At 38.3% G+C, this 17,005-nt stretch overlaps 1 protein-coding gene across 1 annotated transcript in view; it reads left to right on the plus strand.

Moving 5' to 3' along the window:
* Positions 1-17,005, plus strand: part of LOC120780867 — a 50,405-nt gene extending 33,400 nt beyond the window's left edge. Inside the window, exon 6 of the mRNA XM_040113101.1 lies at positions 16,890-17,005. Within this exon, the coding sequence (XP_039969035.1) occupies positions 16,890-17,005 (116 nt within the window). The remainder of the gene's footprint in view (positions 1-16,889) is intronic.

The raw sequence follows: 17,005 nt of genomic DNA on the forward strand, positions 1-17,005 counted from the left end.
ATACAGGACGAATGGCTTTCTCCAACTCACAAGAAATAAAAATATTTTTTAAAGAATAAACAGAACGTATTACTTCAAAACTTGTAATTATATTGAATAATACATTTTTATTACGTTTAAGTAATCTCACGAGTTTGCGCTCTCACATTCGATTTATACTTTCCGCACGTAAGTATACAAGTGCCTCAATTGTACAGCCACAACTGCAATGACCATAATGGTGCAAGGTATAAGTCGTGAACCTTGGCCCCATCTGTTTGCTTATTGTTTTGATAGAGGCTCATGCAAAGGGTACGTCCTCAAGAAATATATTCCTGAAGCCATTACCCAACTTCAAAATATAGGGCCTGTTCCTTGACTTTTTGTTTGTGACCAACTTACCAATTTTCATAATTTAGCTAATTTGTTTGGTGTCTCAATATCACCTCTTTTTTTAACGTTAATGGTAAGTGTTTATTCTATTAGTCTTCCCGGCACTCACCTTGTATTAAAAAAAACTTCGGTACGAAAATCGAAATTAAAAGCTGGAGCACGGAGCACGTCTGCGGTGTGTCGAATCGAAAACCAAAAAAAGACTAGTGCCTTGTCCGTCGGTCCCTTTTGTTCTTTTTTGTGTGATGTGGAATGTGATGATGATGTGGTGCGAAATGAAGGTGTGGTGTGGAATGATGATGTGGTGAATGTAATGTGTATGGTGTGGAAGTGTAATATTGTGAGGGGGGTTTGAGACTCATTAAGCCAGTAAGGAAATATTTTTTTTTTTTCTTACGATAGCCTTCATTTATTAAAATGCAGTCGAAACTGCTTACAAAACATGAAAAATAAAGTTGATTTAAAAAATGGTCGCGTATTTTGTTCAGATATAGTCCAATTTTATAAATAAGATCCTAAGTCGAGTTATCGGTGTGCGCATAAGTTAACCGATGCTCATATTTACCCCAATACCTTCCAAAACCCAAAGGTTCAACTCGGGTCTCGCGGAGGATGGAGTCATGTGTAGAAGTTCACGCAAGTGAGGATAGTTCTCTGATCGTCATTCACTTGGGAGTGGCCAGAAACGATTCTTTTACATATGACTCAAGCAGCTCACGACTTCCGGTCTTTGACCAAGTATCCTCTGGGTAGCCTAAGAACATCCGTTTGGAGGCGAGCTAAAGTGAGAAGGCGAAACATCGCCTACATAGGGTTGTGAGCTGGGTTTGGGACCCGCCATGTAAAAAAACACCCCCAATGAAAATTAGCAACCAGCCTCGGATGAGAGACCCCCTTTTGATGACGACCTTGGCAAACGAAATAAGGACTACGAATTGAAGGCATGCACCTGGAATGTCCGGTGCCTTAATTGGGAAGGTACCACTGCCCAGCTGGTTGCTGTCCTCACGAATATAAAGGCTGACATCACCGCCGTCCAAGAAATGCAATGGACGGGACAAGGACAAGGACGAGTAGGTTCTTATGGCATTTACTACAGTGGCCATATAAAGGAGCGCAAGTTTGGTGTGGCATTCGTGGTGGAAGAGAGACTCAACAAAACGACAAAGCGAGGTTCTTCAACATATCGCTCATTTGCGGCCACGCCCCGACGGAAAAGAAGGACGATGTTACCAAAGATGCCTTCTATGAGAGCTTGGAGCACACCTATGAGCGCTGCCCTCGCCATGATGTCAAAATCGTACTTGGCGACTTTAACGCCAGGGTGGGCAAAGAAACGACGTAACATCCCCAAATGGGTTGAGGCTGATTGACTTCGCCGCGGCCCGACATATGGTTATCTGTGGTACTAGATTCCAGCACAAGAAGATGCTTTAAGCTACCTGGATGTCTCCAGATCGAAAAGCCACCAACCAGATCGATCACGTTGTGATAGACGGAAAACACGTCTCCACTGTTCTAGACGTGCGTGCGCTCCGAGATCCTAACATCGACTCGGACCACTATCTTGTTGCAGCCAAGATTCGCACCCGCATCTGTGCAGCAAAAAACGCACGTCAACAAACACAATGAAGGTTCGACGTCGAGAAGCTGCAATCACAACAGATAGCCGAACGATTTTCTACTCGACTTGCACTCCTGCTCTCTGAGAGCACTTGTCAACAACTCGGTATAAGGGAACTGTGGAACGGCATTTCAAACTCCTTGCGAACTGCTGCAACCGAAACCTTTGGTTTTCGGAAAGTGCAAAAGAACAGCTTGTACGACGAGGAGTGCCGTGTCGCAGCGGAGAAAAAACAGACTGCCTACCTCGCAACACAGAGTTTCAAAACCGGAGTATACTCTTGTAGAACCTCTAAAGGTGACCTAGTCACCGATGCCCAGAGCATACTTAAATTATGGAGGGACACTTTTCCAGCCTGCTGAATGGCAGTGAACGTACAATGCCAGGAGAAGGCGAACCCGATTCCCCAATCGATGACGATGGAGCAGACGTTCCAATGCCCGACCATGAAGAAGTTCGAATAGCAATTACCCGCCTGAAGAACAACAAAGCGGCGGGCCGATGGATTGCCGGCCGAGCTATTCAAACACGGAGGCGAAGAACTTATAAGGAGCATGCATCAGCTTCTTTGTAAAATATGGTCAGACGAAAGCATGCCCAACGATTGGCATTTAAGTGTGCTCTGCCCAATCCATAAAAAATGAGACTCCACAATCTGCGCCAACTACCGTGGGATAAGCCTCCTCAACATCGCATATAAGGTTCCATCGAGCGAATTGTTTGAAAGATTAAAGCCCACCGTCAACAAACTGATTGGACCTTATCAGTGTGGCTTTAGACCTGGAAATTCAACAACCGACCAGATATTTACCATGCGCCAAATCTTGGAAAAGACCCGTGAAAAGAGAATCGACACACGCCTCCTCTTCGTCGATTTCAAAGCTGCTTTCGATAACACGAAAAAGGAGCTGCCTTTATTCCGCGATGTCTGAATTTGGTATCCCCGCAAAACTATTACGGCTGTGTAAACTGACGTTGAGCAACACAAAGAGCTCCGTCAGGATCCGGAAGGACCTCTCCGAGCCGTTCGATACCAAGCGAGGTTTCAGACAAGGCGATTCCCTATCGTGCGACGTCGCACTCGCGACTTGGCTCTCTCGTCACTGTTGACAGTCATAACTTTGAAGTTGTAGATAATTTCGTCTATCTTGGAACCAGCGTAGACACCACCAACAACATCAGCCTGGAAATCCGACGCAGGATAACTCTTGCCAAAAGGTGCTACTTCGGACAATGAGTAGGCAATTGGGAAGCAAAGTCCTCTCTCGACGAACAAAAACCAAACTCTATAAGTCACTCATAATTCCCGTCCTGCTATATGGTGCAGAAGCTTGGACGATGACAACAAGTGATGAGTCGACGTTTCGAGTTTGCGAGAGAAAAGTTCTGCGAAAGATTTATGGTCCTTTGCGCATTGGCCACGGCGAATATCGCATTCCATAGAACGGTAAGCTGTATGAGATATATGACGACATTGATATAGTTCAGCGAATTAAAACACAGCGGCTACGCTGGCTAGGTCATGTTGTCCGAATGGACGAAAACATTCCAGCTCAGAAAGTATTCGACGCAGTACTCGCCGGGGGAAGCAGAGGAAGAGGAAGACCTCCACTCCGTTGGAAGGACCAGGTGGAGAAGGACCTGGCTTCGTTTGGAATATCCAATTGGTGTCACGTAGCGAAAAGAAGAAACGACTGGCGCGCTGTTGTTAACTCGACTATAATCGCATAAGCGGTGTCTACGCCAATTAAGAAGAAGAAACTCGCGTGTCAAGTTTTGACTAACAAATTTGCTTCAAGTATGCTTTCTCTTTACAGCTCGGGAGCCTTAAGCTCAAATAGTACGAGCTTTATTAATACCGCGGATTTCGTTCGTTTTTTTTAAGTTCTTAGATATCTTTAAAAGCAGTTTACTGAGACCATTGTATTCCCTAAAAAGGTTTTTGTGGGTTCCCTAGAGTAAAACCAGTTTTTAGATGAGGCAAAAAGAGTTTTAAAGACAATTCGGATCATAGATGAGAAAGGAAACAACACAACACATAATCTCAATTTCGTCAAGGGGTGATTAATTAACATTAGTAGTTTAAGATTTCAGTATTTCCTTACCTAAAGACAAGACGACTAGGTCAGAACAGCTTAGAGCATATTTTTGGTCAGATTAGAAATAATGGAGGTAGTAGAGTTACACCTTTCATGTTTTCTAGTCTAGGAAGTCGTGGGTTTACGTTACGTAAATATCGTAACAATATGTAACTGTGAGCTGTCATTTCAGAACTTAGCCATAATGTCCTTCTTAATGTGTGCAATGATTCTGTTTTAAGTGATCTCTCTTGGCAGGATTTCCAGGGTTTACCGCGGTCCGAACACTCCATGGTTAGATCCATTACTTCAGATAGTAGTTTAGAAATTAATTTTTTGAAAGAAAATGCTTTTAATAATTTTTCGGCTATCTTTATTTGAAAATTTTTAAAATGCACACATGCCTTCTGCCATTACCTTATTTAGGAGATGAAATTCTTTCAGATAAATTGATCTTCATAGATCAAAACCTGATCGATAAATGCAACTTAGTGAAGCCGCCTTAAGAATTTGCATTTACTAATAATTTAGAAATAAAATTTGTTAGGGAATTCGACAGAAATTGTCATAAAATAGATAGATGTAGTTTTTTATCTTTTTTTTTAGTGGTTACAACGAGCTAAATATTTAATATTAAACAAAGATTTTTTAAACAGATTGGCTAATGGAGACGCTCTCAAGTTAGAATTATTTAAACAAGTTTTTAATTATAATTAGAATTTGGGGCTCAATGTTGGCATTTGTATACGTGATTATTTTTATAGTTTTAAGTATTATAAATATATAGCTTTCGATTTTGCCTACCCCTGACGAGTGTAAATAAAAACGAAAAATTATTTGAATAAATTCGTTACATGGAGATTGAAAACGCTTTAATCTTGAAGTTACGTTCGCAAAAAATGTTCTGTTACATGGAAATATTTACTATAAGGAAATTCGTTATACGGAGGTTATTTTACACTCATCTGCTGAAGACATAGGGTGCGACTGACTTCAAGACTTCTCTCAAATATCTAAATACACACGTTCTTAAGGACACAGTTGTTTAGACAGCTACACGACTGCAGGCTCTCAGTTGTCGCTCTCGCTAATTTAAAAAGATTTTTAAAAATTGCCGACGACAGTAGAGAGGGGAGCAGAAAGGAAACGATACCACTAATATGTAAAATGTAAAAGTATTCAAAGCTCTGAAAAACCTAACGTTATTTTACAAAGAGAAGAATAAAATACATACATAGATATGTTATATCATTTGTAATAACAATTGATAATTAGAACAAATAAATTTACCTATTTATTTATTTTGGGAATAAAAAATTTCACTTAGAAAAAATATTAAAATTTCATTGAAGTGAAAGGTACGACAACAACGAAATTGTGCACATACAAAATAGACAGCTGTGTTGTTTTGTGTATTAGACGTCCATTGTTATGTCGCTGACTTCTTACAAATGTTCATGTAACAAGATTGACGACGCCATTTACAGTTCACTATCGTGTCGTCATGTTGTGTCGCTCTCTATGTGTTCAGAACGTCAAAGTAGACCCAAAACACAGTGTTCTTATAATTGCTTCGTAAGCGGTCGTCACTGTGAACGGACGTATTTTTTCTCTGCTCCGCGTTCTATTATTTAATCTACATATATTAATGCCGTGTGTTTGTGGCCATAGAGTTGATCGTGCTCAGCCCAAGATCAGCTGCCATAAGTGTAATCAATTCTTCCACTTGTCGTGTATGAATTTATCACAGGCTGATGTAGATTTTTTGCTGAAATCCAAAAATGCTTTTTATTGTAAAGTGTGCGCGGTTGTTCGGAGAGATTCCATTCGTTCGCCGCCTGCGTCGTCATCAGTGCGCAATGCTCAATCAAGCAAGGAAGTAGCTGGACCTTTGTTGGAGCATAATAATCCTAATAATGTAAATGCGGTGCTCAGTTCTCTGGTTTTGGAAGTAAGTTCACTGAGAAGTGCACAATCGAAGGCGCTCACCTTAATACAACAACTCTGCGATGATCGAAATTCCTTATTCGTTAAGCTTAACGAACTTAAATCAGAGATCTGCATTGTGCAAAAGAAATTGTCCGATAACGGCAAGTTTTCTGTACCAACTTCGAATGCTCTCTCTGCTGCCCACCCCACTCTCACTCCGGCGACTGCTGTTGGTACAAATGCTTCTACAATCGCTTCTCCGTCTAACGCTGCTGTTTCTGCTGATAATGTGAGTGTGAATTATCTCGTTCCCGCTATACCGAAAGCATTCTCTGCAGCTTCAACTACTGCTAACTCTATACTCACTTCTACGACTATTGTGCATACAAATGCTCCGTCATCTAACGTTGTTGTTTCTGCTCCTACTGATAATGTGAGTATGGATTATCTCGCTCCCGCTACACCGAAAGCAATCTCTGCCGCTCCGTCTGCTGCTTGCTCCACTCTCTCTACGGCTGCTGATAATGGTGCAAATACAGCTCCGTCTAACGTTGCTGTTTCAGTTTCTTCTGGTATTGTCAGCGCGGATTTCCGTGCTCCTGCGGCTAGACCTGCTGCTGCTCCGAAGGCTGTTAATTATGCCTATACATATGCTGACGCTGTTGCTAGGAATATCAACACTCATTCGAAAGCCAAAAACAATCCAACAGTTGCTGCTAAACCAGATCGTTCCTCTGTCGCTGTCAATGCTACTCAATCAGTTGCCGTTGATGATTCTGTTAATTTAAACTTTTCTACTTCAATTGCTGCTAATGGAAATTTGAAGTTAAAAGTGAGTACTAGGAACAAAAAATCCCCAGCTGTTTCAACTGTTGTTGGTGTTAATGCCAATTGTGATCTCGATGTCGTCATACCCAAGAAATGGATTCACTTGTCTGCCTTTAAGAACTCAATCAGTGAAGAAGATATTATATCTTTTGTCGTTAAACATGCTAATGTTGATAGAGAGCATCTTTTATGTTATAAATTAATTAAGAAAGATACTAAAATTAATAATCTTAAGAGGATAAACTTTAAGTTAGGTGTGTCCCCATCTTTTTATACTCTCGCAAGAAAGTTGCTAAGGAGAGTATTATAGTTTTGTTCACATAACGGTTGTTTGTAAGTCCTAAAACTAAAAGAGTCAGATATAGGGTTATTTATACCATAGTGATCAGGGTGACGAGTAGAGTCCGTGCAAGCTGTAACTTGAGTAAAAATTGAGATATCATGATGATCATGGTACACGTATTTCTTGGCTCCATAAGAAGATTAAATTCGAAGATGGGCAAAATCGCCACACTGCCACGCCCACAAAATGGCGAAAACCGAAAACCTATAAAGTGTCATAACTAAGCCATAAATAAAGATAATGAAGTGAAGTTTGGCACAAAGGATCGCATTAAGGAGGGGCATTTTGGAGCGTGGCTCTGCCCCCTATTAAGTTTTTTGTACATATCTAGGAAACTACTATAGCCATGTCAACCAAACTCTACAGAGTCGTTTCCTTCAGGCATTTCCATATCCAGTTCAAAAATGAAAGAAATCGGATTATAACCACGCCCACCTCCCATACAAAGGTTATGTTGAAAATCACTAAAAGTGCGTTAACCGACTAACAAAAAACGTCAGCAACACTAAATTTTACTGAAGAAATGGCAGAAGGAAGCTGCACCCAGGCTTTTTTTTTTTTAATTGAAAATGGGCGTGGCGTCGCCCACTTATGGACTAAATCCATATCTCAGGAACTACTCAACCGATTTCAATGAAATTCGGTATATAATATTTTCTTAACACCCTGATGACATGTACGAAATATGGGTGAAATCGGTTCACAACCACGCCTTTTTCCAATATAACGCTATTTTGAATTCCATCTGCTGTATCCTCTGTATAATATATACATACATTAGGAACCAATGATGATAGCGGAATAAAACTTTACACAAATACGGTATTTGAAAAATATGTATGTAAATGACGGATAATGAACTCTCGATTATCACTTTATCATGCGAGAGTATGAAATGTTCGGTGGCACCCGAACTTAGCCTTCCTTACTTTTTTTAATGCCGTTTTCTCCACTTCAGTGTGGCCTTCTGGCATTAACACCCGAACTTAGTCTTCCTTACTTGTTTTAATGCCGTTTTCTCCTCTTCAGTGTGGCCTTCTAGCATTAAGTTGCGTCCCTTTAAGTTTTTTCCAAAGGGAGGCGAAAGCAGCGCTGCAGATTAGTTGATGCGCCTGTTAATCCCGATTTTATTCATGCGTCTTCTGCACCTTCCTCAAATGGCTCCTGTCTTAAGGTGTACTACCAAAATCTATCGGGTATTAGGTGTAAATCAAATATTATTCGCAACTTTTCTTCACATTTGGATTTCGATATTATCATTATTGTTGAGACTTGGCTGAATTATAGTTTCTTTGATAGTGAATATTTTGACTCAAATCTCTATTATGTCTTCCGTAAGGACAGAGATCATGAAAAAACTGGCTGTTTAAGAGGGGGTGGTGTTCTCCTAGCAGCTCATCGCAAATATCGTCCTCGTTTAATTATGCTTGATAATGATGATTCTATTCTGGACCAACTATGTATTTGTATCAATGACGCTCTGTTCATTGCAGTCTCATACATCCCTCCTAATAGTCCTCTAGAGTTGTATCAAAATAGTAAAATATATATAGCAAATAATATTTCCTCGCTGGTATTAAATAAGGTGAAAGAGAATAATATTTGTGTTCTGGGTGACTTTAATTTAAGCAATATCGTCTGGTCTGGTTGTTCTCATAATCCCGCTCTTATTCCTTCCAATTTTTCGTCTTCTCAGGAGTTATTTCTCATTGATAGCTTGCTTAGACTCAATCTGATTCAAATCAACTCATATTCAAATAGTCTCGATCGTTTTCTTGACTTAGTCTTTCTCAGTGATAATTTAAAATTTAGGTTTCTTGATGGATTATCTTCTATTATTCCAGCCACCATTCATCATTCTCCGCTAGCGTTTGAGGTAGATACTTATCTTTTCGCTCCTGTTAAACCTATTGATGGGCTTGGTTTTAATTTTGCATTTTGTGATTTTGAACGACTCAACAATCTGCTCTCTGAGATTAAATGGGATGATTTACTTTCGGGACTAGATACAGCTAATAGTTTCTCCATTTTTAAGAAATCAATTCAGGAATTTTGTCATTATAATATCCCGCTCAAACATATACAACCATATAAGTTGCCTTGGTACACTAAGGGCCTCAAACGTTTAAAAAACTTAGAAATAAATACTACAGAAAATTCTCTTCAACTAAATCTCATATTTCCTTTTTTCAATATCAACACTACACACAACTATTTAATGAATTGGATAAGTCTCTCTATAAAAGGTTTATTAATAGTCCGGAGTTTACAATTAAGTCGAACCCTAAGTTCTTTTGGAACTTTGTAAAATCTAGAAGAGCGTGTTCGGCTATTCCCTCTGCTTTACGCTGGGGTGATAAGTCAGCATGCACTTCTGGCGAAATCTCCAACTTGTTTGTTGAATTTTTCAAATCAAATTATGTTCACGATGATCCTGGTACTGGTTCCACTTTTTCGGCTAATAATTTCCCATCCATAAATTTTGGCACACTGTGTCTTTCACAGGATGATATTGCCAAGGCTATTTGTGATATTAAGTCTTCTTCCAAATTGGATTTGGATGGGCTTCCGCCTGTACTTATAAAAAATTGTACTGCCTTGGTATATCCTCTCATGCTTATCTTCAATAAGTCTCCCTCCTCTGGGAATTTTATTTCGGACTGGAAATTGGCATGTATTACCCCTATTCTCAAAGATGGTAGAAAGGATGAAGTCTCCAATTACAGGCCTATTTCTAAACTTTCTACTATTTCGAAAATATTTGAGTGTTCTGTTAAAAATAAATTATTTTTTACAGTAAAATCTATAATTGATGTCAATCAGCATGGGTTTATCTCGGGACGCTCCACTGTGTCAAACTTAGCGGTTTTTAGCGATTATTGTATGTCTGCATTCTCCGCTGGATTTCAGGTAGATTGTGTCTACACAGATTTCTCTAAAGCCTTTGATAAAGTTTCACACTATATTCTAATTAAAAATTACCATCGTTAGGATTTCACTCGGTCTTCTTGCAGTGGATTAAATCATATTTGCACAATAGACGATGCGTTGTCAGTGTCGATGGAGCGTCATCTGATTCATTCATTGCGTCTTCGAGAGTGTCACAAGGAAGCGTCTTGCGTCCACTTCTCTTTGTGCTGTTTATCAATGACATTTCCTGTTGCTTCTCTTTCGCTAACTTTCTGTTATATGCAGATGACTTGAAAATTTTTGCAATAATCAAAAACTCACAAGATGTATTCAAACTTCAATGTTATATTGATACTTTTTATGCTTGGTGCCTGAAATCGAAGCTTTTTCTGAATCTAGATAAATGCTCTCAGATCTCTTATGGTAGGCGATGTAACATCTTATCTTCAAGTTACAATATTTCTAATTGCGTCCTAAAATGTGTTACTGAAATCAAAGATCTTAGGGTAATCTTTGACAACAGATTTTCTTTCAGTAATCACATCAACTACATCACTTCTAAATTATCCTCTGTGCTCGGCTTTGTCCGTCGAAATGCTTTAAATTTTTCCGACCCCTACACGTTAAAATTACTGTATACATGTTTTGTTCGGTCCATCTTGGAGTACGCAGTGTTTATTTGGAGACCATATTACATATCGTCAATTAATAGGATCGAGCGTGTTCAAAAAATGTTTCTTAAATTTGTTCCCCGCTCCTTTAAGTTTGTTAACCCAATACCATCGTATACATCTCGTTTATTGCTCTTGCATCTTAAATTACTGGAAAATCGACGGTCCGTTCTCTGCCACTCATTCGTTTTTATTGTAATTAATGGAGATATTGACTGTCGCTATTTATTAGAGAAAATTTATAGAAGTGAATTCCTCAGCGTTGTCTCAGATTTATTTCCCCATTTTATTATAAAAAAGGAAAGTACAAATTTTGCTGTATATGCTCCTCTCAAGCGTGCTATGCGTGAGTTTTACTCGATTTCCGAGAAAGTTCTTCTAGATTTTTCTCACTCTAGGGTATCCTTCATTAATACCCTCAATTCTGTTTTTGAGTTTAAATTATCTACTTATGTAATTGTAGTTTTATTGTTTTGGAATTCTGATTTGCATCCTAAGTTTCCATTAGTCTGTAAGAATTAATGTTCATAGGCCGAAATGCGTGAGTACGAAGAGCTTGATAAGCTGGCCGACATGGGTAATGCTAAAAAATTCTACGAAAAAATGCGGCGGATTACAGAAGGTTTCAAGACCAGAGCATACTCTTGTAGAACCCCCCAAGGTGATCTAGTGACCGATGCCCAGAGCATACTTAAATTATGTAGGGAACACTTCTCCAGCCTGCTGAATGGCCGTGAACGCACAACGCCAAAAGAAGGAGCAGACGTTCCATTGCCCGACCATGAAGAAGTTCGAATAGCAATTACCCGGCTGAAGAACAACAAAGCGGCGGGGCCGATAGATTGCCGGCCGAGCTATTCAAACACGGAGGCGAAGAACTGATAAAGAGCCTGCATCAGCTTCTTTGTAAAATATGGTCGGACGAAAGCATGCCCAACGATTGGAATTTAAGTGTGCTCTGCCCAATCCATAAAAAAGGAGACCCCACAATCTGCGCCAACTACCGTGGGATAAGCCTCCTCAACATCGCATATAAGGTTCTATCGAGCGTATTGTGTGAAAGATTAAAGCCCACCATCAACAAACTGATTGAACCTTATCAGTGTAGCTTTAGACCTAGAAAATTAACAACCAACCAGATGTTCACCATGCGCCATATCTTGGAAAAGACTCGTGAATGGAGAATCGAAACACACCACCTCTTCGTCGAGCTGCCTTTATTCCGCGATGTCTGAATTTGGTATCCCCGCAAAACTAATACGGCTGTGTAAACTGACTTTGAGCAACACGAAGAGCTCCGTCAGGATCGGGAAGGACCTTTCCGAGCCGTTCGATACCACACAAGGTTTCAGACAAGTCGATTCCCTATCGTGCGACTTCTTCAACCTGCTGCTTCAAAATAATTCGAGCTACAGATTTTAATCGAGCAGGTACAATCTTTTACAAGAGTGCGGCGCGCGCCGTTAATTCTGCTTTCTCCAGACTGGACAAGGAAGCAATGCAAATGGGTTTGGCAGTGAACGAGGGCAAGACGAAATATCTCTAGTCATCAAACAAACAGTCGTCGAACTCGCGACTTGGCTCTCACGTCACTGTTGACAGTCATAACTTGAAGTCGTAGATAATTTCGTCTATCTTGGAACCGGCGTAAACACCACCAACAATGTCAGCCTGGAAATCCAACGCAGGGTAACTCTTGCGAACAGGTGCTACTTCGGACTGAGTAGGCACTTGAAAAGGAAAGTCCTCTCTCGACGAACAAAAACCAAACTCTATAAGTCACTCATAATTCCCGTCCTGCTATATGGTGCAGAGGCTTGGTCGATGTCAACAACTGATGAGTCGACGTTGCGAGTTTTCGAGAGAAAAGTTCTGCGGAAGATTCACCGTCCTTTGCGCGTTGGCCACGGAACGATGAGCTGTACGAGATATACGACAACATCGACATAGTTCAGCGAATTAAAAGACAGCGGCTACGCTAGCTAGGTCATGTTGTCCTAATGGACGAAAACACTCCAGCTCAGAAAGTATTCGACGCTGTACCCGCCGGGGGAAGCAGAGAAAGAGGAAGACCTCCACTCCGTTGGAAGGACCAGGTGGAGAAGGACCTGGCTTCGTTTGGAATATCCAATTGACGCCACGTAGCGAAAAGAAGAAACGATTGGCGCGCTGTTGTTAACTCGGCTATAATCGCGTAAACGGTGGCTACGCCAATTAAGAAGAAGAAGATTAGCGGGATTCTGTGACCAGTCTCTAGTCTCAATTTGTGACTAGTTACTATTCACTAAACAGTCTCTAGCGTTAGTCTCAATACATTGCCTCAAATTTGAGACCTGATAGTTAGCAGGTCACAAAACTAAAAAGAACTCTTGTCTGCCATTTTGAATATACTGAATGTGTTTGTAAGCAACACAAACACGAAAAGGTTAAAAATAAATCTATTTTACATAAATTTCGTAAATATTATGAAAGAAAGTCAACACATATTTTTATTTCCATTGATAATTATGTTTTTTGACTGTGCTATAGAAAATTTAGTATTTGTTATCGACATATTTATTTTAATTCAAGTGTAAAAACATCTCTGAATAATGAAACGCAATAGATTTTGTGACTGTCACTTAAAGAATAGCAAAATCGTGTCAAGTCTCAAAAATTGTCTCTAACTTGAAATCTCAAATAAAGAGACTTGAGACTGTATCACAGTACAGAATCGCACGGTTAAGCAAGATTATCATTCGACATTTCCTTATTCAAACGACATAGTTGTGTGAAAGAGGTAGCACCTATACAAACTGATGAAGAAATATGTATGTCTTACTTGGGTGAGTGGAAGCTGGAGGGCAGCAGACATTCGAATAAAAAGTAAATACATTTTTAGAATTAACTGCTAAACTCTCTAAACTGTTATCGCAACTTTTTTGTATGTAGAAAGATTTCTTTATATTAATTTGAAATTTTTTTTTTTTTTGGTTGGGAAATATTAACAACTGAAATTCTAACATTTTGTTTGGTTACGCTAACATATCATGTTGAATATTATAGCCCTCAAGTTTGTATAACAATTAGGAACAAACTTAAGTAGTATAGTATCAGTGTTATAGTATTTTTTGTGTTGCGTGAAGTGAGTTCTGGAAAATATTTTTTATGGATTCTGGACAACATGGTATGTATTTAATATTAATGATATAAGGATTAATTTAGTTAATGTATTATTTTGTTCTTTTTTCGGGAAAACAATGAATCATTAAAAATCTAAATTTTTTTTTAGTTTTAAAAATTAGTGTTTTTGTTATAGAGCCGGGCGAGGTCGAGCTTTGAATTATTTTTCTCAGTAAACTACAGGGTTTCTACTTAACGTAGAAACTTCAACATTTTCCCCGTCTTTCAAGTTCAGTTAGTTGTTTTAATATACCATAAAACCTTAAAAAACGATTTAAGTAGTTTCGCCATATATTAAGAGTCCAATATATAATAATTTTCATCGTCATCATCAGGGATAATGGGATGCCCAACTTATTTCAGTGTGAGAGCGTTTCAAAATAAGCGCTTTTTTGAACATTTTCTATTGTAGCCAGATCGAAAAAAGTAAGAATTTTTGGGCATTTAAATTAAAACACCCAACATTTATTACCATTGCAAATTATTATATTTTGGACTCTTAATATATGGCGAAACTACTTAAATCCTTTTTTAAGATTTTATGGTATATTAAAACAACTGAGTTTTGATCTTTCAATACTTAAAAAGGTGAATTAAGCTTGCTAGTTCTCAATTGTTTAATGCTTTTAATCATTGGTAACTGAAAATTAATGCTACTATGCATCAAATTGCTAAACGTTTCATGAAATATATTAAAATTTCGCATTTTTTTGATTTTCATTGTTTTACATTTTTCATTAGCGATAAGATTTCAATCTGGCCATTGCTCGTTTCCAATTACTAAACGTCAATACCTCCTGAACTCGACTAGCTGTCAAAGTTCAGGAAGTTTTGACGTTAACAATTGCTCTCTCACTTCCAATGAGAGAGGAGTTGGACATCTCTTTATCTTTGGTGAGCATGCACTTGCTGAGCTAAAAGTGGTGTGCACGATTAAAAAGTGCTGATTTTGAACATCCTGGGCGGACTTACTCTCACAGAATCTTTGGGAGTCACTCAGGCAGCCATATCAATATGTTTAAATGCCGTTTGAGCACAATAAAAATAACTAAGTTTTACGTCTTTGTGACTGGTGATGACGAATGGATCCATTATGGCAACCATAAACTCAAGAATCATTGGTGAAACTTGACCAGCCAGCCAAAGCCGAATTTCTATGAGATACTTACAGAGCGATTATGTACTGTGATACAGTCACAAGTCTCTAAAATTGCGGTTTTCAATTAGGGACAATTTTTGTGACTTGAGACGATTTTGCAATTCATTACGTGACAGTCACAAAAAACTCTTACATTTCATTACTTAGAGATATATTTACACTTGAATGAAAATAAATGTTAAATTTTCTATAACATAGTCAATATGTTTTATGCATATTTACCAATAAAAATTAAAATGTATGTTGACTTTGTTTCAGAATAGCTACGAAATTTATGTGAAATTGATTTGTTTTCAACGTTTTCGTGTTTGAGTTGCTTACAAAATACAAATCAACGACAATCGATTAATATGTATAATATGTGTCTATTATATTCAAAATGTCAAACAAGAATTCTTTTTAGTTTTTTGACCTGGTAACTATCAGATAACAAGAATGATAGAGAAAGAGATCAGCTGTTCTTACTGACGTCACGGTTGACTTATTATTCGCCCGCGCCTTTGAATGTGAATTCGAATTGTATTTTCGAGTTTGGTATTAATTGTGAAATTTTATATTTTTTAAAATGCGTTGCGCAGTGTTCGGATGCAATAAAAACAATGTTAAAAATAGTGCTACGAAGTGGAGATTTTTCCATTTCCCTAATGATAAAACAGTATTAAAACAATGGATTCATTTTTTCGTCGAGCGGACAAAATTAATGTTAAAAATGCGTGCATTTGTGAAGTACGCTTCGCCTCAGAAGCCTTCGAAAGCAATTTACAGTTTGAGATGGGTAATTATATCATTTTGACTACAATAATTTTACATTTATAACCAAACACTCTTGCAGGTTTAAGTTCGCAGAATCCAACGACGTTGATACCAGTGCTCCTGCAGAGGCTAATGAACAGCAGAAAGACTGGAGATTCGTTTAAACCAGGACGTTTTAGAAATTTTTTTTGGCGTAATCAGGTTAAAAGGCGGTCTTCACGATCACCCAGACAGGCAGGAGTTCAAGGAAAGGATGCGTTCCGATATAAGGTTGGTACGCAGCTCTCAAGTAATTGCTCAAGAAAAAAATACATTATTTCTCAAATAATTTTGACAGCTGGTTACGCATTATGAACGATCTACATTAGAAGAACAAGAGAAAATAAACAAAGAAAACAAGCTTTGTGCGTAATATGTATGTGTGTATGTGTATGGTAACATAAATATTTTTATTGAGATTTAAGGAATGTTGTTGATGACTGAAATATACTTCATAATAATGATTTCAACTAATTTAGGATGAATTTGACGATTACTTCGAATTTTCTTCAAGAAACAATTGTTGATTTGATGTTTCTTCGCAAAACCAGGTTTGCCATATTCACATTTTACTGAAAAAAAAGCATTAAAAATTAGTACTAGATTTCTTGAGAGCTGCGTACTAGCACAAGTAAATTTATCGCAGGAAAGTTTCTTGACCATTTCTTAAGCGTTTTTTTTTATGAAGTTTTTACGTTTCTTGAGAGCTGCGTACTAAACTATACTTGGTAACAACGAAGGAGCGATTACAGATGAAGGAAATGTTGAAGTCGAAAATTATCTCTAACCGGTAATTATCAAAATATTAAAAGTACATAGTATTATAAACCTAAAACTACAGAACAAATTTTAATATGAAATGAGCTGATGTTAACAAATGCAAATATATGCTATTATATACTATACAAACTAAGTTTTTGCATACTTACCACTGTTTCTTATCCTAATTATAATAATAAACTTAACAAACAATTTATTCCATTTATTCATTCCAGTATGTATGTTTATTCTATTTTTGCAGGTAATATTTTTCAACGTGTGGCAGTTGATCTAAACTCCACTGATCCAACTGAAAAAAGTGATGACTTGGAGATTCTCAACAACGACGGACTTGAGAATTTGGCAGGGTACATCTGA

This window comes from Bactrocera tryoni, unplaced genomic scaffold (assembly GCF_016617805.1).
Source record: "Bactrocera tryoni isolate S06 unplaced genomic scaffold, CSIRO_BtryS06_freeze2 scaffold_25, whole genome shotgun sequence".
NCBI classification, from domain to species: domain Eukaryota; kingdom Metazoa; phylum Arthropoda; class Insecta; order Diptera; family Tephritidae; genus Bactrocera; species Bactrocera tryoni.